Here is a 24,130-nt window from a genome sequence, read left to right as displayed (position 1 = left end):
ATTTTGGGTTTAGGCTTGTATCCTACTTGTTGCATGTTGTTTTTCAACCACTAAAACCAGTGGTTCTCTTCTCAAACATTTTCATGTCACGGCGGACCCCCAAATAAGCCTACCGTATGTATTTACCGTATACACAGTGTGTGGGGTAGTTACACAGACCCCCGTGACCCCGTCTGAAAATATTTTAGGGACCCACAGCCCTGGGTAAGATGAGCCAGCGGGTAACTAAGACCCTCCTCTATGGGTAAGACAAGTCGGAACCTTAAATCTAGTAAGCGTCCATCATTTACACCTGGGTGTGAAGTTGGGAAGCACATAGGGAAAGTAGAAAACATTATTTTACAAAAAGAAAATGTTGTCGGTCAAAGTAAGATTTCGACACATGTATCAGGTAAAATCACTGTTAGGCTATGCTATAACAAAGCAAAATATACCCAGGTCTAAACTTTGATATCATACATGTTGGTGATTTGCCAATGGATAGAAACATGTGAATAATTTATCAAATAAATTGTCTGAAGTATTATTCTAGTCATTTTTTTTCTAAAATAGTGGCTGTGGGTATAATGAACCAAATGTCCAGGGGTAAATTGAGCCAATTTTCCTAATGTGAATCACTATTCATATTTCTATGTCTTTGCTTTAATTTGGATATGCAATATTGTATTAACAATTGCAAAGGCTATTATAAGGTTCTGAATAACAAACTTTATTTAATTGTCTTTATATTGTTTAAATAATAAATAAACAAATAAGACTATTTGCAAGAGGGAAAGTCTTATTTAGTCAAATTATATTCGATAAGTGATTAAAGTGAATAGGCCTATGTTATCTGTTCAAGTTGAAGCTTTTTAACATTAAAATACCATGTGGTTCAACTTACCCCTTACCTGGGGCAAATTGAGCCACATACCACTTTTTTCATATTTTCATGGCCCTTGCTTACTCAACATTTCAATTGATAGAAGACATCCTGAAACAGTGATGTAAATAGATTAGATTTTCAATGTAATGGGTCCCTGGACCCAGGGGTGGTCGGGTCCCAGGGACATTTTTGACTCTTACTTCAACGACGTTGTCACGTTAGAGTACAGTACTGATTACAGTATTGCATCCCAGGACCCCCGGAGGGGGACATGATTGTGTTCTTAATCAATTTAGTGAGTCTAAGGATGCAGGATGCAGGCTATTTGCATCACTGCTGAAATAAGGGTAGATGTTACGTTTTTATTGCCATCTCATTTTGCCTTGCTTCCAGGACAACTTAAGTAAAAAGTGACTCATCTTACCCCGTTCTCCCTATGTTGTATGTTTAAAAATACGTTTGGATGGATATATTTTAATATCCGATCTACAAGCTCACAGCATCGGATATCTTCGGCATACTAACTACACCGTCTAGACCAGGGGTTCTCAACCCGTGGGTCGCGACCCCTCGGGGGGGTCGCCAAATTATTTTAGGGGGTCCCCAAATTATTTTCAGAAAAAAAAAGATTTTTTTTAAAGTTTTATTTTCACGATTTTTCAAAAATAGCAGACCTACAAGCTCGTAGCGCGCCACTCGGTGGCGCGCTATGAGCTTGTAGATCTGCTATTTTTCAATAGCTAAATTATAACAATGCTTAAAACACCAAAAGGGGTTCCCGCCCAAAATGGTTTAAGGTTATTGTAGCAGTCAATTTATATTGCGGGTCGGGAGGGGGCGGGGCGGGGGTCCCGAGACATTGCCAAAGCATTTCCGGGGGTCCCCGGCCAAAAACGTTGAGAACCCCTGGTCTAGACTGTACGATGATGAAGTTGCTATAAATCAGGCTGAATTGAAGCCATTACTAACAGCTGTAGTCCATTTTGAATGTTGTACTTATCTGACCTATATATCTCATTATATAGCGCTCTATGCTTGACTGCTGCAAAAATACATTTTGGGAAATATGAACATAGGGTTTTCGTCTGATCAGTTGCCGCAGCCTGACTGACAGGTGGATTACTTTATCATAACTTATAGATATTTGACAAGATGAGTTACTACTGTAGCCCAGAGGAGATCCTGATTGAATTTTTATTGCAAATGCGTATACGGGAAATGGGCATAATAAATCACTGAGGATTTACAGGCTGTCAGGGTGACATTGTTCACAGGTGGGTATGTGCGGGCCAGATGGTCGTTGAAAGGTGTGTGACTGTGTGTGTGTGTGTGTGTGTGTGTGTGTGTGTGTGTGTGTGTGTGTGTGTGTGTGTGTGTGTGTGTGTGTGTGTGTGTGTGTGTGTGTGTGTGTGAGAATGAACAAAGGGGGCGTTTATAAATAGGCATTGTCGTGCGGGAATTTAAATTCAAAGGATTAATAGGCTATCATACCTCTTTGTGCCTTCAATGCTATTTTGTTCTTGTGTTTTCTATTCTATTCTAAGATCCCTTTTAATAGCTCAGACAGTATGTGACAATGATATATGATATACATACTGTATATATTATAGCCTATATATTTATTTTAATTATTAATATTGTTTTACTCCACTACATCTCAAAGTCAGATATTGTAGGCTACTTTTTACTCTAACTTTGGTTACTACCGGTAGTTACTTTGTAGATTTTTATTACAAAACAATGAAACATGCATTCCACCTTATCCCTATAAGTTATTCACCTAGTTGAACGTAGCCCATCTACACAGCAACGCCTTTACTGCTATTTTGTGTGTGTGTGTGCGTGTGTGTGCGTGCGTGTGTGTATATATATACTAGAATTCAGACTCTAGAATATACTAGAATCCAGACTGTACCATATTGTACTGTACTGTGCTGTACTGACACTGTACAATACTGTACCTCACTGTACTGTACCATACTGTGCCTTACTGTAGCATACTGTGCTGTACTGTACCATACTGTACTGCTGCGCCGTGTGTGTGTGTGTGTGTGTGTGTGTGTGTGTGTGTGTGTGGCCTAAAATGTGATGTAATTTGCATCACCGTGAAATGTTGCGCAATAACATGGTATTTCATGCAAATGCAAACTGTACGGTAATTATGACAGTTGCATGGATGCAACATAGTACGTTATGTCTGGACAGGCATGCAGTAGGTATTGTGCATGGAGAGATGTGTGCAAACTGAGTGGTTTGGTAGGAGAAGGCGAACGTATAAACTGGCGCAAGATGTGTGGCAAGATATACAGTATACACACATACAATAGAGGGTATGCGCGTGACATCATCATCATACCCGGAAGTTGGCAAAAAACTATTTTTCTGGCCTTGATAGCCCATCCAAACAGACAAGTCCTATCTGATTGCATTAAACCAGGGGTTCTCAACCCGTGGGTCGCGACCCCTCGGGGGGTCGCCAAATTATTTTAGGGGGTCCCCAAATTATTAAAAAAAATTAAAAAAAATAGCAGACCTACAAGCTCGTAGCGCGCCACTCGGTGGCGCGCTATGAGCTTGTAGATCTGCTATTTTTCAATAGCTAAATTATAACAATGCTTAAAACACCAAAAGGGGTTCCCGCCCAAAATGGTTTAAGGTTATTGTAGCAGTCAATTTATATTGGGGGTCGGGAGGGGGCGGGGCGGGGGTCCCGAGACATTGCCAAAGCATTTCCGGGGGTCCCCGGCCAAAAACGTTGAGAACCCCTGCATTAAACAACGTTAAACGACATTAGTAACTTTGCCACTCGATTTCCCATTCACTTTATGCATGCGCATAACCTCTATAGAGAAGAGAACAGTTTGTGCGCACACACTCACAGCTGTGTGCGCGGTTCAGTTGGCCAAGTCATAGACCGTGACGTATGAGTAAAATTAAGTGCCGCTTACGCCTGTGCTTTGTGGCCATGATACGTCACTGACTTTACCTCTGTGTTTTCAACCCAGCTTTGTGGCTGTTCGCAGTTTCCCATTCCGTGATGCGATGGAGCGATTACAGAGTGCCGACACAACCTGCCCAGCGCGGAAAAAACACGGTCAGTGGCCAAACATAAATCGCTCTCTGCCTTCGTTCAAAATGTACGTTTGTGTGTCTCACTCTGATTGCACTGCCAAATAGACGCATGGCGTTAGACGTATCATTTCTCATGCCAATTGAATTGAATTGAATTGGGAGCATGGGAGTCAGAAGGACCCCATCAAGTTGTTGGAAGGAGAGGAGAAAAGAGGGGTCAGAGAAGGGACACTGCCTGATGAGATACGCAGAGCCAGCAGTAAGAGATACACACACACACACACACATGCACGCGTATGCATGCACGCTCATTAACGCAAGCACCTAGACACAAACTCTCACATGACACTCTCCCTCTTCTTTCTATCTCCCTCCCTCCCTTCCTCTCTCTCTCTCTCTCTATGTCTCTGACACACTTAGGGAATCATCAAATTGATTAAAAGGATCAACGCAGTTGCAAGGTGAAGGTGCTCTTACTGCTCGTATGTATAATGCATTGACATGTGCATGCACACAGCATTTTAGGAACTACTAACTACTACTAACTACTAGAACTACTGTTTTTATTTTAACCCTCTGAACATTTGTGTGCTGTGTTGACTATACGTTTGTACGGGGACATAATGTGTACATACATGCCTCTGATTGGCTGACACCCAAAGAGCGTTTGGTTTTAGCAGTGTGGTTGTAGCAAGTGTGAGGCTTTTATTCTTATTGCTATAATTGTGTGTTATGTCACTCAGTGTGGTTTCTGTCATTCTATTGTCTGTCTGGACAAATCTAGGGTTACAGAGGCACAGCCACAGTCGTATCACCCTGCAACTGCGTGACGTGGTTGCACGCACGCACGCACGCACGCACGCACGCACGCACGCACGCACGCACGCACGCACGCACGCACGCACGCACGCACGCACGCACGCACGCACGCACGCACGCACGCACGCACGCACGCACGCACACACACACACACACACACACACACAGTCGTATGCATGCACACGCACCTACAACATGCATCATGTATGTATGTAGCCACACAGCCTGGCTGGGTATGAAGTCACGTGTGGAATCTGACACAGCCGATGTGCTTTTTTTCTCCCCTCCGTTTTCAACTGTAGAAGCTGTTACATAATACAACATGTAGACGACTTACCGTAGCAGTGTGTAACTGTACGAGAGGATCTCAGGAGTAACTGCTGTAGCATTAAAGGAATGCTTCACCCACATCAGATCTCTGATTCGATTTAACAATCTCTGATTAATTCCATTCATGAAGTTGTTTCTTCATTTTTGGATTCTTCATTCACCGTTAAGGAATTATTTTACAAACTGAAATTCAAAGACACCACCGGGTAGGTAAACAAATTTCTTATTTCTTTTAAATTTTCACTCAAATTCTTTGTTCAGGTTGAATGAAACAAACTGACAGCAGGGGGAAGGCACAGTATGGACATTTAAACGTCAATCCACCTGCTCTCAACTGCGTCAAAGGGGAAGATAAAGATCTGTAGTAGCACCAATATAGTCAGCAGTCCTTTACAGTAAAGGTGGTTGCACACCGGCTGCGTTTTCCGGAAAACCGATGGAGAAACGCCACTTAAAAATCCGAAATCGCGCTCGGTGTGTGGGGCCTTAACTGTTGCCATAGGGAGGGACACCGGGAGACAGACAGTCACAACAGAGGAGAAAGGGAGGGAAGTGAACACCACACGCTGTACTGTATACACTCACACCTTCTGCCTCTCTGATATCACGACTGCATGGAGGGCTGTCAGCTTGCTGCTCATAAGTAGGACTCCCGGAATGCTTTCCACTCCAGGATAGTGGACCAAAATGATGACACAGTATTGATAAAGAGCAAAAGGGAGAGCAATCACTGGATGCACCATTGTGGCGGGGAATTGTGTCTACCACAGAGAGCCAAGAGAATACACTTCAGGTTCCACATAAAGGTGGTTGCATAATCTAAACCAGGGGTTCTCAACCCGTGGGTCGCGACCCCTCGGGGGGTCGCAAAATTATTTTAGGGGGTCCCCAAATTATTTTCAAAAAAAAGAAAAAAAAAAGATTTTTTTAAATTTTATTTTCACGATTTTTCAAAAATAGCAGACCTACAAGCTCGTAGCGCGCCACTCGGTGGCGCGCTATGAGCTTGTAGATCTGCTATTTTTCAATAGCTAAATTATAACAATGCTTAAAACACCAAAAGGGGTTCCCGCCCAAAATGGTTTAAGGTTATTGTAGCAGTCAATTTATATTGGGGGTCGGGAGGGGGCGGGGCGGGGGTCCCGAGACATTGCCAAAGCATTTCCGGGGGTCCCCGGCCAAAAACGTTGAGAACCCCTGATCTAAACCATGACATAGATGTGCTGGAAAACGGGGTTTAGTTTTCTGTTGACCAGGCCAGTATACAGTATCTGCAAACACCTGCATGTGTTCCCTCTGCACATGCTGGCACATGTGCACACACACACACACACACACACACACACACACACACACACACACACACACACACACACACACACACACACACACACGCTGACTCAGGGTCCCTGGCAGTTCATACTCTAATGACTAAAATGGTACCATCACCTCACTGTACCTCTCCTGACCTCGTACGACCCCCACCTACCTCTGCCAAATAGCTTAACCTACTTCATGAGGAATAAAATTAGTCTTATGTCAGCTGGCAGGAGTGCACATTGATTCATGTCCTATACACCAGTGGTTCTAAAACTTTCTTTCCTTCTAAACATTGATGACCAGCTGATCTTACAATATTCAGATTGAGGAAACCTATTAATGGAGTTTTGATCTTTGTCATTGTTTATAATATGGCCTACTATGGCTGAATCAGCTGGAAATGTTTGGAGGTGACATGAGGCCTTGGTGTTCCTGCAGACAGACCCACAGAGGTATAGACTAGACTAGAGGGTCAATACAAATGGGGATAAGACTGTCTTGCCTTGTGCCTATGCTAATGAAATAGTTCCCAAAGTTATTTATTTAGGTTAGGTGAGGTAGTTTAAAGTCCAGGCAATGCTAGAACTGTGCTAGTTAATTTATAGGTTAAATTATTGATTAAAAGTTGGGGTTGTAACATTTAAAAAACAAACGGTATGGAATTAAGCATGTGGAGTACAGCATCGTCCACTACATGTGGATGACATCAGCCTGCTCTCCAACTGTGGAACAAGCACAGGAGCTCCTGAGCAGAGTGGAGTCAGTGTGCCATGCTTGGCCTTTGGATAAATGCCAAGCAAGAGAGAGACCATCCATCTATAACAACAACAACAAGAGGTACTGTTCTGAAGGAATTCAAGGATTTCAAATACCTGGCTTCAACTAGGCAAGATCTGAAAGTGAGGATCGAAAGCACTGAGCGGCATTGGCCCCGACAAATCAAACTCATGCAGCTTCTTCTATGCAACAGCAGAGTCTGTTCTCCTATATGGCAGTGAAGGCTGGACCCTGAAACCAACCCTGCAGAATTCTCTACGGGTGCTACATCAGAATGTTGCATGCTGTACTTAACATCAGCAAGAGTCTACTAACAAGAATCTGAGGGAATACCAAGGAAAGTGAGAGTAGCAGGACACTGCCAAAGACATCAAGAACTGCCAGCCAGCAAATTGGTGTTGTGGTCACAAGGATGTCCCACATTAACCTTACGTGGACGTACTGACAAGCTGGCCAGATGTATGGAGAACCAGGATGGTTTGTGGTGGTGTTGCTGATTGATGTAATGCTCCACACGTCCTAGCCTCTTCTTGCTCCTGGCTCCCCAGCTGACTCGTGCAGTCAGGAGGACTGCAGACTCTCCCCATCTTCCACCACATTCTGAAAAATCACCTCTTTAGAGTTCAGACTCCACCTTTCCTCACCCCCTAGCACTCCTCATAGAGGGTAAGTGTGTGACATGATCTGACATCATCATGTTATGCAGGAACGCCTACTGAGTGGCAATAAACTACTTTCTGGCCTTGACAGCCCCATACATCCACACAGAAAAGTCCTATCTGACAGCAATAAACAATGTTAAACTTACTTTGCCACTCACTTTATGCATGTGCATACCCTCTATTCCTTGTGTCCTTTCATGTTGCCTATTTTGAGTTAGATAGTTATACTATGCAGTATTGCAGACGCTGTCTTGGTTACTTGTTTACATGTTATGTTATTTTGAATTTTGTTATTTTTTGCTTGACCACAAATGCTAAGAATGTTTTTCTTAGATAGCTATAGATAGACTACTTATACAGGCCTGGCCGGCAGACAGGCACTCAGAGGAACGCCCTTTTCTAGTTTGTAATGGTAGTCTACTAGTCGGGGAGTATTAAGAGCATTTCTTACACACCGCCTCACCAATTTCTCTTCCCCTCCCCACTCAGAATGCCAGAAAAAGTGTGCGACTTCCAGGGCCAGAACTACCGTCAGTTGAAGCGGAGCTGCTTGGGTCGAGGCGTGCTCTTCAAGGACCCTCTGTTCCCCGCGTCCGCTCAGTCCCTCTTCTACAAGCGGGAACCACCGCCTGGAGTCACATGGAAGAGGCCGAGGGTGAGCTTCAAGCGTGATTTACACATTAAGATTTGTCATGCAATGGTGGTGTGAGCTTGTAGATCGGCAATTATAGGATCATAAATTAGACATAGGAGCATAAATTAGACATGAGAGAGAGAGAGAGGGAGAGAGACGTGGACACACAGTTTTACTGTGTACAATGAGAGGATCGTGCTAAATAACAGAGTTTTACTTGTCAGTCTGGATGCTATTTACAGACAGACCGAGGATATCTTTACATTTTCATGGAGTACAGTATATCTGAAGGCTAGGCCAGGCTAATTCACATAGTGGGAGGCATGTTCCTCATCGAGTGCAATGCAAAATACAAATCCTGACCCTTACTCGTCCATTTGTATACACACAAGACACTCAATTCCAATTTCTTGTTTTTCTTGTTGTTGTGATCATCTAAAGCTAAACATATTCTTGCAGCTGGCACTCACTCACTGGCTTTTCCAATGCGGCCATCACCATGCTAAGAATGCTAAGAATGATTTGGAAATATCCTTTGGCTCTCTCTCTACACCCACGTATAAAGGCAGTGTCCTCAGTATGTTATATTTCCATTAGGATGTAGTTAATTAAGGCACTTTCTATTACAGGAGCATCATCACCGTGTAACTCGAACCGTCACACCAGAGTGTGTGTGGCGCGTGTTGCCAACTGACTAGGGGTATATTGGTGTGTCTCTGCAATGGGCTCCAACTGATTTAAATAGCATATGTTTGTGGGGTGCAGAGAGGAGCTTTTAACCACAGAGGTTCGAGGTGGATGCGGCCGTGTGAAAATGTAGTTTATCTTAGTTACATGAGCGTAAATAGCCTTTCGTAGTACGGTAACAAATATAAATAATGGCAATGGCATAGGAAGTTTACAGTCAAGGTCAAGTCAAGTATTGAATCTAATTTTCATTTCAAATATTTTAATTGAAAAATATTTTGAACTCTTGAAATGTTCGTCATTCAGATTTAGATTATATTGGTTTCCTATAATTTGCAAAGTTGTTGGCTTGGATCAGTGTTTGTCCCATTGGTGGAGTGCAGTGGTTCTCAAAGTGTGGTCCGGTAACCCCCAAGGGGTCCTTCAGGGGGTCCTTCAGGGGGTCCCAGGGGGAACGGAATCAGTGGGGTTCCACAGCCAAATGCATATGAGTTTGGGGGTCCTTGACATGCGGATGTTTGAGAACCACTGATTCAGTGTAAGAAGTTTAAGTCAGTCTTTCACTATTGACATGACATCCTGACTGAAACTGTATTGGCTGTCTAATTGCTCAGTCAGTGTGGGGGGGGACAATGGGATTATTAATGGAATAATGGAATTGTGTTCCTAATGCTCTTCTGGGGTATTCTAAGTGTACATCCATGGGGAGTCATAAGGGAGACAGCTGTCACCCGTCTCTGTTGTCATTCACACGCCAACAGCAGACAAGCAGAACAAAACACTTATGAGCTCATGACCATTTGCACACAGGCACACACACACACACACACACACACACACACACACACACACACACACACACACACACACACACACACACACACACACACACACACACACACACACACACACACACACACACACACACACACACACACACACACACACACACACACACAACTCTACTTTCCCAATCATCAAGGTATCACATCTGTCACTGAATCTGTCTGACTTCATCTGCTGAACTCAACTTGATATGAACTTGATATCATCCCAGGGAAAACGTTTCATTGGCAAAGACCCCTGGATTGTTGTCTCCACCAGGCCGAAGGCATGGGGAGAGAGTATGTTTTGCACTCCGTCCGTCCGTCCGTCCGTGTGTCCGTCCGTCCGTCCGTCTGTGATCAGCTAATCTCTGGCACCGTTAACCCGGTCGATGCCAAATTTTGCACACACACTCCCTGGATGCCAACGATGAACCTCTGCCCCAAAATTTCCAGAACGGCCTGTTATAGCGCCACCAGGAGGCCGCTTTGTGCAAAACAAGTTTTTGGACAGTACACCTACAGATTTTGTCCAAACATCACGCAAATTGGTACACAGTCTCTTTAGAGCCATTCAACGAAACAGGTCTTTCAGATTTCTCAGACTCCATCCTGATTGGCTAAGATTGGCTTCCAAAGCAAGCAGGAGTGCTCAGTTTCAAACAAAATGCTGCAAATCATGAACACATCGTGTGATTTCCGTGAAATTGTGCACACACATTCCCACTAGGCCGAGGAGGAAATGCCACATGAACATTTTCAACTCAGCCTCATGGTGGCGCTATAACTGGCAGAAAAGTGTTTTTACCTCTAACTGCACGGATCTGTGGATAACTTTGTATGCCAACTCCCTAGAGGCCAAGGAAAAACCTTTGCCTGGAATTTTTCACATCTGCTCTTTATAGCGCCACCAGGAGGCCGACATATGTAAAACACATTTTCTAATATTACTCCTTCAGATTGTATCCAAATTTCACGCAAATCGGTACACATGCTCTCCATAGTCATGTGATCAAGACGGGTTTGTTTGATTTCTCATAATCCACCCTCATTGGCTACGATTGGCTTGGTTTTGTACAAATCGCCACAACTACTCAACACAGCGTCCGATTGTGGTGAAACTGCATGCATATTCCCACTAGGCTTTGGAAGAAATGCCACTTGACAGTTTTCAAATCAGCCTCATGGTGGCGCTACAACAGGCCAAGCCACGTCACACAAATGTACGCACGCGCACACGCACACGCACACACATGTTTATATTGCTCCTAAACATTTTGCCAAACATCACACTCACACTCCTATCCTCCTGGTGGAGACCTGTGCCTAGTTTATGTGTGTGTTTGAAGGGGTTATTTGCTTATGTGTGTCTCTTTATGTCAATATGTTTTACAGTACTGAACATCTGTAAAAAATTAAATCACACCCGTTTGAAGTGAGGGGCGCTCTTATCATCATACATCATCTCATTCCGGCCAATCACAATTTGCGTCCTCAATTTTGAGGACGCAAATTACAAGTAAAAGTCCGGAATTCAAAATGTACTTGAGTAAAGGTACAAAAGTATTGACAATGTACTCTGCAGAATGTCCCATTTCAAGTTTTCATATGTAAAAAAATAGCTCATCTACAAGCTCACAATGCGTCGCGATGCGACACATTGTGAGCTTGTAGATCAGCTATTTTCAAATGGCCGAAATGTATATAGGGCTGAAGTGGTTAATGTATGTTTTCTAATAATAATCAAAATGTACAAAGTAACTAGTAACTAAAGCTGTCAAATAATTGTAGTGAAGTAAAAGTGCCTCTGAAATGTAGCAGAGTAGAAGTAAAAGTACTGAACATTTGACATACTCAAGTAAAGTACAAATACCTCAAAATTGTCCTTAAGCACAGTACTTAAGTAAATTACTTTTAAGTTACTTTCCACCACTGGTAAGCGGAGCGGGGAGGGTGATATTCGCTGAATACCAGACGACTCGCCCCTTTACCAACTCGCCCCCGCAAAAAGTGTTAATGTAGTTAACAGTTCATTTAGTATTTCCCTCCCTCCCTGGAATCTGAAATGATACAGATTTATTTGATTGTATATTAGTCGATCTCTATACTATCAAGGAAGAATAACATGAGACAGACGGTTAATCTAGTTAATTTAGGACCTTCTAGCAGTTAATTTCGTTTTATTAAACACATTTCTTATAGCCCATGTTTTGTAATGGCATCATGGATGCTATTATGCCCATGGATATACAGAGTGAACTTAACAATTATGAATTAATATGATAATACCTTTTATATAATCACCAACATGAATTTATGTTTGTTATTTACAGCTAGGTAGAGTAGTGGGGCGAGATGGAAAAGGGGCGACCGTACCTGTTACCATATTCGCCACATGCATATGTGCTCCGTGATAAAAGCCGAGTGCACCACGGTGGATTCATTGTTTATTTCTATATTTATCTTTTTTCTTTCTGTCTTGGAACACACACACACACACACACACACACACACACACACACACACACACACACACACACACACACACACACACACACACACACACACACACACACACACACACACACACACACACACACACACACACACACACACTCTCCAGGACTTATGTAAGGACCCGCGGCTGTTTGTTGATGGCCTCAGCACACAGGATTTGCACCAGGGCAGTCTGGGTAACTGTTGGATGGTGGCAGCCACTTCCTGTCTGGCATCAGAGCCGTCGCTCTGGAAGAAGGTCTGTATGGAGTTTTGAGTGTTCTGGAAGATCTTATGGCAATGGTTCTCAATGTGGGGTCGGGGGACCGCCAGGGGTCCTTGAGGGGGTTGCAGGGGGCCCCCAGAATAATTAGTTAATATATCAGAATCAGTTAAACCACTTCATACATCTATAACCTTGTAGATCTGCTATATTTTAATAATGTGGAAAAATAGAGAAAATCTTTGTGGAATTTATGGAATTATTTGGAAATGAACACAAATCTACTCAGGAACCCCTGGCACGAAATCTTTTCAGATTGGGGTCCTTTGCATGAAAATGTTTGATTGTAAATCTGTTTGATCTTATTTTGAAGTAAAAATTTAAAACAAAACAAAGGGATGCCATGATACATGATACCTACAGTACATTTCTAATTACATATACTTTGTTATTGTGAAATGAAAATACATGCATTTCCCAAAAGGAAATGCATGTATTTTATTCAGTCTGATCTGAAGCAGGGATAAACACGTTTACGGCCCACACGGGCCATGACAATAATGACCAGAGGGGGATATCAAAAGCAGAGGCATGCATGCATTTTCCCTAAAACTCTCCAGCAAATCCAACCCTGGCCAAACCTCCATTCCTTCCTAACGGTGCCCTTCATAACCAGTGGTGTACTGTAAAGTACTGTACTTTGAGTTTTTTTTCTTTACTGGAGTATTTCCAATTTTCCCATTTTCAATACTTTTCCTTCTGCACTACATCTCAGAGGAAAATAACCCTTTTTTTACTGATGAAACTGTAGTTACTAGATTTTGATTATTATTCCAAAACACACTAACCAAAACACACTTCCTATATATATGTTGGCAATTTGAAATAATGCATTGTGTAGATCTATTTTCTAAATATATTTTATACATTTTGAGTACTTTTACTTTTGGTACTTATTTTATGCCGATTTTACTCGAGCACATTTTGAATATAGGATGTCTACTTGCAAGTATATCTACAGTACATTGCCGTATTGATACTTAAAACATTTACTTCCATCACCGTTCATAATCATAACTGCCTTGATCGACTCCTTCCGACCAGGTGATTCCTGACCACATGGAACAGGAATGGAGCCCCAAACGTCGCTACGCCGGGATCTTCCATTTCCGCTTCTGGCGCTTCGGCCGATGGCTGGACGTGGTGGTGGACGACCGCCTCCCCGTGAGCGAGGACGGGGCGCTGCTGTTCTGCCGCTCCGCCACGCCTCGAGAGTTCTGGAGCGCTCTGCTGGAGAAGGCCTACGCCAAGTGAGTGCTAATGCAGTGGTTCTCAAACCTTTTCATGTTAAGGACTCCCAAATTGACATTCATTAGCCCGTGGACCCCCATTTGAAAACATATGCCAGGAACCCCGGTATATAAGAGAAGATTTGTACGGCTCTAGCAGTGATTCTCAACCATTTTAATTTCAAAGACCCCCAGTTTTACATGCATTATGGACCCCATTCTATCTCTGGGACCATCATTTATAATGTAAAATCACTGTTAATTTAACTCTGAGAGTGTAAAAATGGAACCAAATGGACCCCTGAGTTACAGACCCATAAGGGTCCATTTGGTTCCTAACTATCTATCATTTAGTTGGGGACCCCCTGGAAGGCTGGAGGGCATAGACGTGGGCGTGGTTTTCAGGTTCCACTGAAAAATATTCCATTCATTTTTCCCCATAGAGATTTACAGAAAATTGAGGACGCCACAAGTGATTAGCCTTGAGGATAAAAGGACTTGAGGATAAAAAGTGAGGACACTAATTGTGATTGGCGGGAATGTGATGATGTATGATGATGTATGATGATAAGAGCGCCCCTCACTTCACACAGGTGTGATTTTTGAGGGAATTTTTTGACCACAGTGAATTATTAATTAATCAATCGTGTCCTCTTTTTTTGGCCTGAAAGGAGGACACGTTCTGAGCTCAAGTGGTAACATAAACCAACTCTTTTTGCCCAACAACACATCAGGTTAAACGGATGCTACGAGGCGTTGGAGGGGGGCAACACGGCGGAGGCGCTGATCGATTTCACAGGGGGGGTGTCGGAGCCCCTCGCCCTGGACACCCAGGCCCTGTCGGAGCACAGTGACCAGAGGATGGCGCTCTTCCACACGCTGGCCAAGGCCCACGACGGCAAAGCCCTCATCACCTGCTCTATACGAGTCAGTGTTGTTTTTGACAGCAATTTTTGGTCGAGTTTTGGTCGACTAAATATCATAACATTTTAGTCGACTAAATCTACAGTTGATTAATGGCTGATGTTACAAATAGCGGCTATTTTCAGTACAGTACAATTGAACCACTTTGAACCTATTTATTTATTTTGGGGCATGTCGTTATAGGCGAAAATGTTGAAATGTTAATCCTTTTTTTATATTAAAAAAATCACACCCGTGTGAAGTGAGGGGCGCTCTTGTCGTCGTACATCATCCAATAAAAAGTGAATATACTTCTTCATGAATTAATTTGTCAACTTATGTTATCTTTTAACCATGATACAATGTTTAACAACTGAATTTCTGTGATTTAATGTTTGTGTTAGGACAAAATAGCCGATTTGCTCGGCCACATATGACGTAAATTCTCCATTCATTGTCAACGGCATTTAATGTTTGCGTTGCCACAAAAAGCCGATTTGTTCAGACACATATGACGTAAATTCTCCTTTCATTTTCAATGGCAAATGTGACACGAGTTAAGGACAAAATATATAGGAGGGGCTAGCACCCCTCAAAAATCACACCCGTGTGAAGTGAGGGCCGCTTTTATCATCATACATGACGTAAAATAGACACTATGCCCATTAGCTCAGACGCTATGACGTAAAATTCTCCATTCATTGTCAACGGGAATTAAATGTTTGTTTAAGACTACGTTTGTGGACGGTAACTAAAAGCTGGATGTAGGAGGCCCTCAAAAAGAGAACAAGCCAAAAAAAGGGTGTGATAGTGTCCCTTTAAGAGTCATTATTGATCAGATAAGAACTGGTGGTCCGTGAAGGTATCGCATGTGGTCCCTGACCAGTTGGTGCACTAAATAATTGGTTCCCACCCTTTTTTATACTGAAGTACCACCTCAGAAAATATTTGGCTCTCCAAGTACCACCACAATAACTGATGTTAAAATACAGGTCCACATTTTTGTTCCATTCCTAAGACAATAATGCTGCTGCTCTGACAAAACTCTGTCTAAATCACTAATCAGCACAACTGATGATATTTCTAATGTGATTAATCCGCTCTCAAATCTTCTATTAACAGCTAGATGTGCTGTCATGCTCATTTCAGCACGGCTGGAGAGCCTATTCACCACCAAGAGGGGGGCTCAAGTACCACCAGTGGTACTAGACAGTACCAGTGGTTGGGAACCTCTGCACTAAATGACCTGGTGATGTATGATGACACATCAATGTTGTCAGTTACTGGGAAGTTGGATATCAATAACTTCTACAGAAAAGGGAATTGGAATTTCAAGGGAAAGTGCAGGCCTACCGCGGATTGACTGGTTGAGTCACCATTATTAGCAAACGTGCCCATATAATCATGCAATCGCATGTGTCTGCTGTATGAGTTTATGGCAGGTTAAGAGAACAGAATAAGGGCAACCAGCCATGACAAAGGAATAGATCAGTGGTTCTCAATCTTTTTTGAGCTCCGGACGGACCACTAGCATAGTTAAATAATGACTGTTAAGGGCTTGATTTAATTCACCTCAAATTAACAAATTAAATGAAGCCCCTTTACAGTGAATATTTAATTTTAAGATTTTCCTCCCACACCACGCCCATATCCCCCCACCCAACAACAGTGGTCCCCAGGTTCATTCTTAGTCAGGGTGGTGGTCCCTGGTTCATAATCAGTTGAAAACCCCTGAGATTAGACACTATCATGTGTTGATCTCTTCACCTTCTGTCTGTCTGTCTGTCTGTCTGTCTGTCTGGTCTGTCTGTTCCGTCTGTCTGTTCCGTCTCCATGACATTGATTGATGTCTGTATGGTTTTGTGTTGGATGCCGGATCCAATCTTACACCCCTGTGTGTGTGTGTGTGTGTGTGTGTGTGCGCGCGCGTGTGTGCGTACGTGCGTGTGTGACTGTCAGCCAGCACAGGGTGAGACTGTGGAGACGGTGCTAGACTGTGGTCTGGTGCGGGGCCATGCCTATGGGATCACTGCACTGAGGAAGGTGCGGTTTGGCGAAAAGCTACTGAATAAGTGCGGGGTGTCCCAGGTCTTTATGGTGCGCATGAGGAACCCCTGGGGCACCACAGATTGGACAGGCGCCTGGAGTCAGGGGTAAGGGTCACAGATACATTTCATTCATTGAACGTGAAAGATGCCACGTGCTTGACAGTTGAAAACATTCCACTTTGTGCAGGTGTCTGGGGAAAAACAGATAAATCTCTGCTGACAATTTTACCATATGAATCCACTTTTTGCTCCCCCATTGTCCAATGTCACTGCACTCTGCTGAATTTTTGCTGGAATTCCTGACAGACAGTTTGCAATGCTTTTGTTTTTACTAGATGCCTGCGTTATTGTTGCCTACACACTGCAGGGACAGAGAGTATCACTGTATAAAGAGAGCCAAAATGGAGCAATAAATGCTTTGAGTATAGAGTATCTGTTCTAGTTATAATAATGTGAGGTATGTTGGATTTGTATTGCTGACTGTCGGGTTTAATGCCAATGCCAATTACTGTTCAGAAAAACAATTCTGGAGTGCTGCTCAGACATCCAAAAATCACACATGTATCATCATAAATCATCATACATTACATTCCGTGCTCAGCCAATCAAATCATCACATTCCGTGCTACAAACACAAAGGACGAAGAAAATCCACGGCACTCTTAAATGAATAAAAATAAATAGCATTTATTTTGATGGCTCTTTTATTCAAGAAACATCGGGATACAAGCACACATATCTTCAGGGTATCTCACATTCATTGTTGTTGGTCTCCCCCTGCAGGTCTCGGCAGTGGAAGCAGATAGGCCGTGCTGCGAGGGAGAAGATGGGGCTCTCGGTCCGAGATGTGGGCGAGTTCTGGTAGATGTTTGATGATGTGGTAACCGACCGTATTTGCCACTGACCTTTATTCACACAGCAGACAAGCCAGACATTTTACTCTTAAGTTAAAGAAATGTTACATAATTTACCTTTACAGTAGTAGAACAGCCCAAAAATATACGTGAATCCATCCATCTTCAACCGCTTATCCATAGTCGGGTCACAGGGGCAACAGCTCCACCAGAGAGCTCCAGATTTCCCTCTCCAGAGCAACATTAGTAACTTCCTCCTGGGGGATCCTGAGCCATTCCTAGGCCAGTGAGTTAATCCCTCCATCTGCGCCTTGGTCTGCCCGGGGGTCTCCTCCCAGTGGGACGTGCCTCGAGGACCTCCCTATAGGGAGACGCTCGAGAGGCATCCTAACCAGATGACTGAACCACCTAAGCTGGCTCCTTTCCAGGCGAAGAAGCAGTGACTCTACTCCGTCAATCCTACAGTAGAAATACAGAAATAAAACTAAGAAGTTGTATGATTATAAGGGTACTGAAGACTTAGTTATTTATCTATCTAATCGCACTGATTGGGATGCTTGCCAGTAATCTGGAAGGTTCACACTTCACAGGACCACTACAGGAGTATTGCACTACTGTATTTAATCTTGCACTCTTCTCCCCAGGATAGAATTTGAGGACTTCTGTCACTACTTCACGGATGTGGTGGTATGCTGGCTGGAGGAAAAAGCCGTGCTGTGGCCTGGCTCTCACTGGAGGGAGGTGCGCTGCTTCGGGGAGTGGGCTCCAGCACCCACCTCCCCTGGAAGCTCTTCCCCCTCCACCACCCTCCTCCTCCGCAGCCGTTCACTGGCCTTGGGGAAGAGCAGCGCCAAGCCGGGCACCACTACCCAGCAGAGAGGCAACCGCAAGGAGGCCCGACTCGGCGAGAGACAGTGGGAGCGAGGGAGAGGAGCAGCTGGAGAAAAGCGTGCAGGGAAGGTGGTCGCAGTCAAAGAGGAGAATGTGGTGAAGAAGGACAAACGTAGGGAGAGTGGAGAGTCTGATAGCAGGTGGGAGGCGCAGCTGGACAAGAGGAGCCGATGTGGTGGCTGCATCAACCACAGAGACACCTTCCTAAACAACCCCCAGGTATGAATGCCACACGGGGTGCATACTTAGTTTAGACATGGGTTAAGGTTAGGTTTAGGTGTGCTGCCCCGTGGGAGGTTAGGTTTAGGGTGAGGGTTTGAGATAGGTTGTAGATGTAGGACTAATGACTGGTCTAACCAATGACTAGTTTAAACCAAAAACTGTCTAAACGTATAAGTACTGCACCCATGCCACACACCACTGTTAGTTAAACTCTAAAGGTCCTTGCAGACTGATGGGTTTTTCCAAACAACACATCAGTCTGCACTGCAGGGACCTTAACAACACTTTTGCAATGGCGCTATTAGTATTAACCAGACAGAAGCAAGTGTAGCGGACCCAGCTGGCCATAAAAGGGTGAAGCCGACTGATGAGTTTGAAATTGCTTTATTCAGATCTCAACGTGGAAACTATAAAGAAAAAGGCATAAAATACACACATCAAACAACGCATAAATCAATAATGCATAAACAAACAATTATCAAAATGACAGCATAGAAAATACTTTACACTTTTACACAAACATTAGAAAATATATAACCACAAGTCCAACAATACCAATATAACAGTGCAAGCAACTAGAAATGTACCTTGTGCCCCTTCCAGCTGGGTGCTAAATCCTTCTGTAGCATGTAGAGGTCCCTGAAGTTCTGATCTTTCCATGTTTGATGCCTTGTCCATTCTATGTCTGTCTTTTCCTTATCCGTCTGTGTCCATGGTACTATCAAACAAACATTTGTGCAACCTCCATGCTGCCTTGTTCTGTCCTTCATTGAATCTGAGGCAGTCAGGTAGAGTTCAGGTATAAACCCCTGCCACAGCTGAGCTTGATTCAATCAAGAGATGACTAACAGCTGGTAAGATTCCTTCAAAAATAAATGACTTCCTGTCACCAAATAAAACACCATGAATATACACATACAAAATAAAAGGTATGAACTGTGGGTCCGTTACAGCAAGAGCTTTCGCGTCTGTGTTTAATCACCCTGTTGGTGAATTATCTCCCAACAATGACCACCTAGCCAGACATTATCCTACACAGCTATGTAATACACAAATGAATAAATTGACCCAAAAGTGACAACAAATCAAAGTATTTCCTTGCTTACGGTAATGAAAGTATTCCAAGTTGGCCCCGCAGAGGCAACGAGTCGCCTCGGAAACAAGGAAGTGAGTGCTGATCAAATGTTATCAATTTTCGGGTAGAGCATCGTCAATTTCTCACTTCAAATGTTTTCAAAAACATTCTTGAAAGCATGTTGTTTAGTTAAATGACATTGTGTGTTAGTTTACATGGCTGTCATGTTGGGTACAGCATAAAATCCAAGCATCGCAGCGGCTGCAGCCAGGTGCTCCGAGCCTTTGGTTAGGCAGTGGTCTGTTATAGAGCGCAGCGGTCATTATCCAGAAAATAACACACAGCTGAATGTGGCGATTGACCAATCAGAATCAAGCATTCAACCAAGCTGTGTAATAATAAGGTAAGATAAACATGTGAGTGGTTGCTTGTTGCTGAATTTAACTAGTTTGCTCGTTTTCTTTCCTTCTGCAGTTCATGTTTGAGGTGTGTGGGAAGGATGAGGAGGTGTTGATCTGTCTGCAGCAGGAGGACAGGAGGATGCGGAGGAGAGACGGAGAAGGAGATAATTTACCCATCGGCTTTGAGGTGCTGAAGGTGAGGACTTGCATGTTTTGATGGGCAGACGTGTGAGTGGACAGTAACCCATCCACATATTCATGGATGCTTGTGAAATTGTGATTGATTGAAAAGTCTGTGGATGAGGAATGTGTGTACTTAAAATAATCACACCCTTGTGAAGTGAGGGGCGCTCTTATCATCATACATCATCTCATTCCGGCCAATCACAATTTGCGTCCTCACTTTTGTCTTCAATGTTTGTGCTTACACAAACTCACTCAAAACTGGCCAAAGAAGGGGCTAACGCCCTTCAAAAAAATATTAATAGTAGTACACATAATATTAATTTGGAGGAAAATATTTGAGGACCACTGGTTTAAACTAGCCTGGTAAAACCCTCCCCCTTGAAAACATTTTCATTTCTTCCCCGCGGCTAGGTTTAAACAGCATTTAAGTAATAAGCTAAAATAAGCAACTACACTTTAGCCACCCCCCAAAAACGCAACCCACAATTACCAATATGTGCTGTACTAGCAACTTTACAAAAAAACAAGCCCAAAGTCGCTTATAATAAGCAGACATGCCTCTTTTGCTGAGTCGATGAGCGCTGATGGGGCGCTTGTTTATACTGTATATAACTTTATGGACTAGACCGCGACGGAGGCCTGCCGTCTCAAGCAAACTTGAGCCATGAGAGCCACCACCGAGCGAGATAAAGCGAGCAAGTTGCCTTGTCGAACGTTGCGAAGTTCGCTTAGCCGACTTAGGGCCATTCGAGTTGCGACCCGATAAGCAGAGAATAGTATAATGTCCTTTTCCCCATAACCCTGCCATACTAGTAGTAGTAGTACTACTAGTAGTAGTAGGGAGTCCTACTAGTAGTAGCCGGCGCTGTAAAACAACACCGGCTACTACTAGTAGGACTCCCACGCTAGGCAAAAAAGAGAGTCCCTTCTGTCCTCAGGTGGAGGTGAACCGCTGCAGCCGTGTGCAGTGTGTGGTGGAGCAGGCAGCCAGCTCCATCTACATGGACTCCCGTAGTGTGACCCTGAGGGGGACCCTGGCCCCTGGCCGCTATGCTGTGCTGCCCACCACCTTTCTGCCAGGCTCTACAGGCCGTTTCCTTCTACGCCTCTTCTCCCATTCCCACATCCAACTCAGGTATACAGTATGTGTGAGTTTGTGGGTGTGCATGTGCGTAATATTGTTTTTGTTTTTTTATAGTGTGATAGTGAAATGAAGTGGCTTTGAATAGCTTGGGTACGGCAGGGGTACGTTGGGTACGTGACCATGCTTTGTCTTGTTCCTACTGGAGACAGAGTGGCATTCCGACGAGGCGCATACGACATCATGCAACAGTCCGACCACATGCGTGGCCGGTTAAGAATCATCATAATCATCTTACATTGTCATCATTCTGTACTTGGCAACCAACCACACTTGCAATTCCCCAGAATTGTGAATTTTCTAGTCTATTCCATTATCTGTTTCTTTTTGTATTCTTACATTCTTGTTTCCTTCCTGTCTTCCACCCTCTAATCCATGTAGTGAGTTGCAAGAGGATTTACCATCCCCATCTGCATTCCAGTGCTGTCTACCTCAGCCCAGAATGGTGACCACTGTCCATCTCCACAGGGCGTCAGGACTTAGTCACCCCAAACATAAAGGTATGTCTGTCTATAGTACCTATGCACGTGCAGGTACTGTCTCTCTGTGTCTAAATCGAATACAAGAACGCTTGCCCCAAAACACAAATCCTTGCCCCAGGTCAAATCCGGCGACCTCGGAACGGTGGCTACCAGGTATTCCTAAACATAACCTCAGTGAAACTATGCCTAAAACTAACCTTATTAGTAACCGCAACCGCAGTAAAACTATGCCAAAACCTAACCTTATTCCTAACCTTAACCTCAGGCCTTAATTTTCGGGCCTATTGAGAACTCTAGTTTTCGCCGGCTGACGGGCGCGGCTGCACTAATGACTTTGGGGCAGGCCCGTCTAGAGTTTGAATGGACAGGTATCAGTCAAAAGTGAGACATCGAAGATGAAGGACGGGTGGGGAACGTATGGAATGTCAGAACAGGTCAGCTCCCTATATGGAGATCTAAGGGTTTGATGAGGTCAGATCAACATGGTGTCTGTGAGGTCAGATGTAGAGTTGCTGGCCGGCTCCATATATGCAGATCTAGGTGATGATCCAGTCTTCTCCATCAAGGGTTTGATGAGGTCAGTGTTGTGATCTTCATATATGGAGACGGCCATATACTGTATGGAGCGTGTCACGAGGTGTGACGGACCGACTGACATGAAGTGTGACTGACTGACATGAAAAATTCATAGTAAAACGTTTGCAACAAGAATACAAGAACCACTGGGGGGCGAGCGGTCCTGGGAAAAAATAGGGAAGGGTGTGTTTTGGGGTGAGCATTCCGGTTAACTCTAAATCCAGAGTGTTAATTTGACTCGAGAGTTAACTTTTGCTGTGCAAAATCTGCCCAACAGGCCCGAATGTGTATGCTGTGATGCGATGTGAGAATGACACCATTAGGACGCAGGTGTTTAAGGTGGATGGAAATCCAGAGTTCAACCTCCGGACAATTTTTTACAGGAGGCACCTCAACACACACATCTCTATTGAGGTACAGAGGTTTCACACATGGATGCATGGATATAAACATATTGTATGGGGTGGCAGTGGCTCAGCGGCCGTCTTGGAATCCAAAGATTCAGTACAGGTTCGATTCCCGGCTCCTCCTGGCAAAGCATGAAAGTGCTCTTGAGCAAGACCCTGAACCACTAACTGCTCCCGATGAGCTGGTTGGTGCTTGCATGGTTTCCTCTGCCGTAAAGTGCTTTGGAGAAAAGTGTTATATAATTGCAGTACAATTGCCATAAACACACACACACACACACACACACACACACACACACTGGTGGAAAGTAACTAAGTACATGTACTCAAGTATTGTACAGATTAGAGGTATCCTTACCTTACTGGAGTATTTTCAACACTTTTAAGCCCAAACCACACCAATGGGTCGCCATGCATCTACTTGCAAGTTGAATCACTTGGGTCGACATGCAACAGGACATATCACACCGCTGGGACGAACGCTAAAACCGCCTCGTCCTGTCTCGACGGTGTGGTTTGGGCTTTACTTGTACTACATCTCAGAGGCAAATTGTGTGTGTGTGTGTGTGTGTGTGTGTGTGTGTGTGTGTGTGTGTGTGTGTGTGTGTGTGTGTGTGTGTGTGTGTGTGTGTGTGTGTGTGTGTGTGTGTGTGTGTGTGTGTGTGTGTGTGTGTGTGTGTGTGTGTGTGTGTGTGTGTGTGTGTGTGTGTGTGTGTGTGTGTGTCCATAACTACACGTGTGTAGTTATGGAGCCGAGGTCTACTGTGGGACTCTCTGCTGGGAAGACTTCGTCTCCAGACGGGAAACTGTGAGAAGAGGCAGAGTCATGTGATTGATCTCCGAGGTGGTCAGTCCCGCTCGGGAAGCCAAGGTTGCGTCTATATAGACACATCTTCAAGCGAATGTCTGATAGACTTGTGACCGACATCCACTTAATGGGGGCTGT

The 24,130-nt window shown here is 44.0% G+C and overlaps 2 protein-coding genes across 2 annotated transcripts in view; one reads left to right on the top strand and one right to left on the bottom strand.

Annotated features, from left to right (window-relative positions):
• The window catches only part of bcl6b (BCL6B transcription repressor), a 220,277-nt gene that overhangs the window by 131,196 nt on the left and 64,951 nt on the right, over positions 1–24,130 (bottom strand). The gene's annotated exons all lie outside the window — the stretch shown is intronic.
• On the top strand, positions 18–24,130 carry LOC306914404 (calpain-5). Its single transcript, XM_079491402.1, has 15 exons — positions 18–244; positions 3,871–3,959; positions 4,358–4,398; positions 8,335–8,500; positions 12,614–12,745; positions 13,814–14,019; positions 14,733–14,925; positions 16,861–17,054; positions 17,733–17,810; positions 18,448–18,913; positions 20,466–20,588; positions 21,517–21,713; positions 22,101–22,219; positions 23,055–23,191; positions 23,929–24,130. The coding sequence occupies exons 1-15, from the start codon at positions 241–243 to the stop codon at positions 24,103–24,105; spliced, it is 2,322 nt and encodes a 773-aa protein (XP_079347528.1). The 5' UTR covers positions 18–240; the 3' UTR covers positions 24,106–24,130.

Source organism: Electrona antarctica, assembly GCF_951216825.1.
Source record: "Electrona antarctica genome assembly, chromosome: 21".
Taxonomy (NCBI): Eukaryota; Metazoa; Chordata; class Actinopteri; order Myctophiformes; family Myctophidae; genus Electrona; species Electrona antarctica.
This window is presented reverse-complemented; position numbering and strand designations above follow the sequence as displayed.

Coding starts and splice junctions, on each gene's coding strand:
- LOC306914404 (XM_079491402.1), top strand. Junction 3,960..4,357: donor CCCAGCGCGGAAAAAACACG/GTCAGTGGCCAA, acceptor TGACACACTTAG/GGAATCATCAAATTGATTAA. Junction 17,055..17,732: donor ACAGGCGCCTGGAGTCAGGG/GTAAGGGTCACA, acceptor CTCCCCCTGCAG/GTCTCGGCAGTGGAAGCAGA.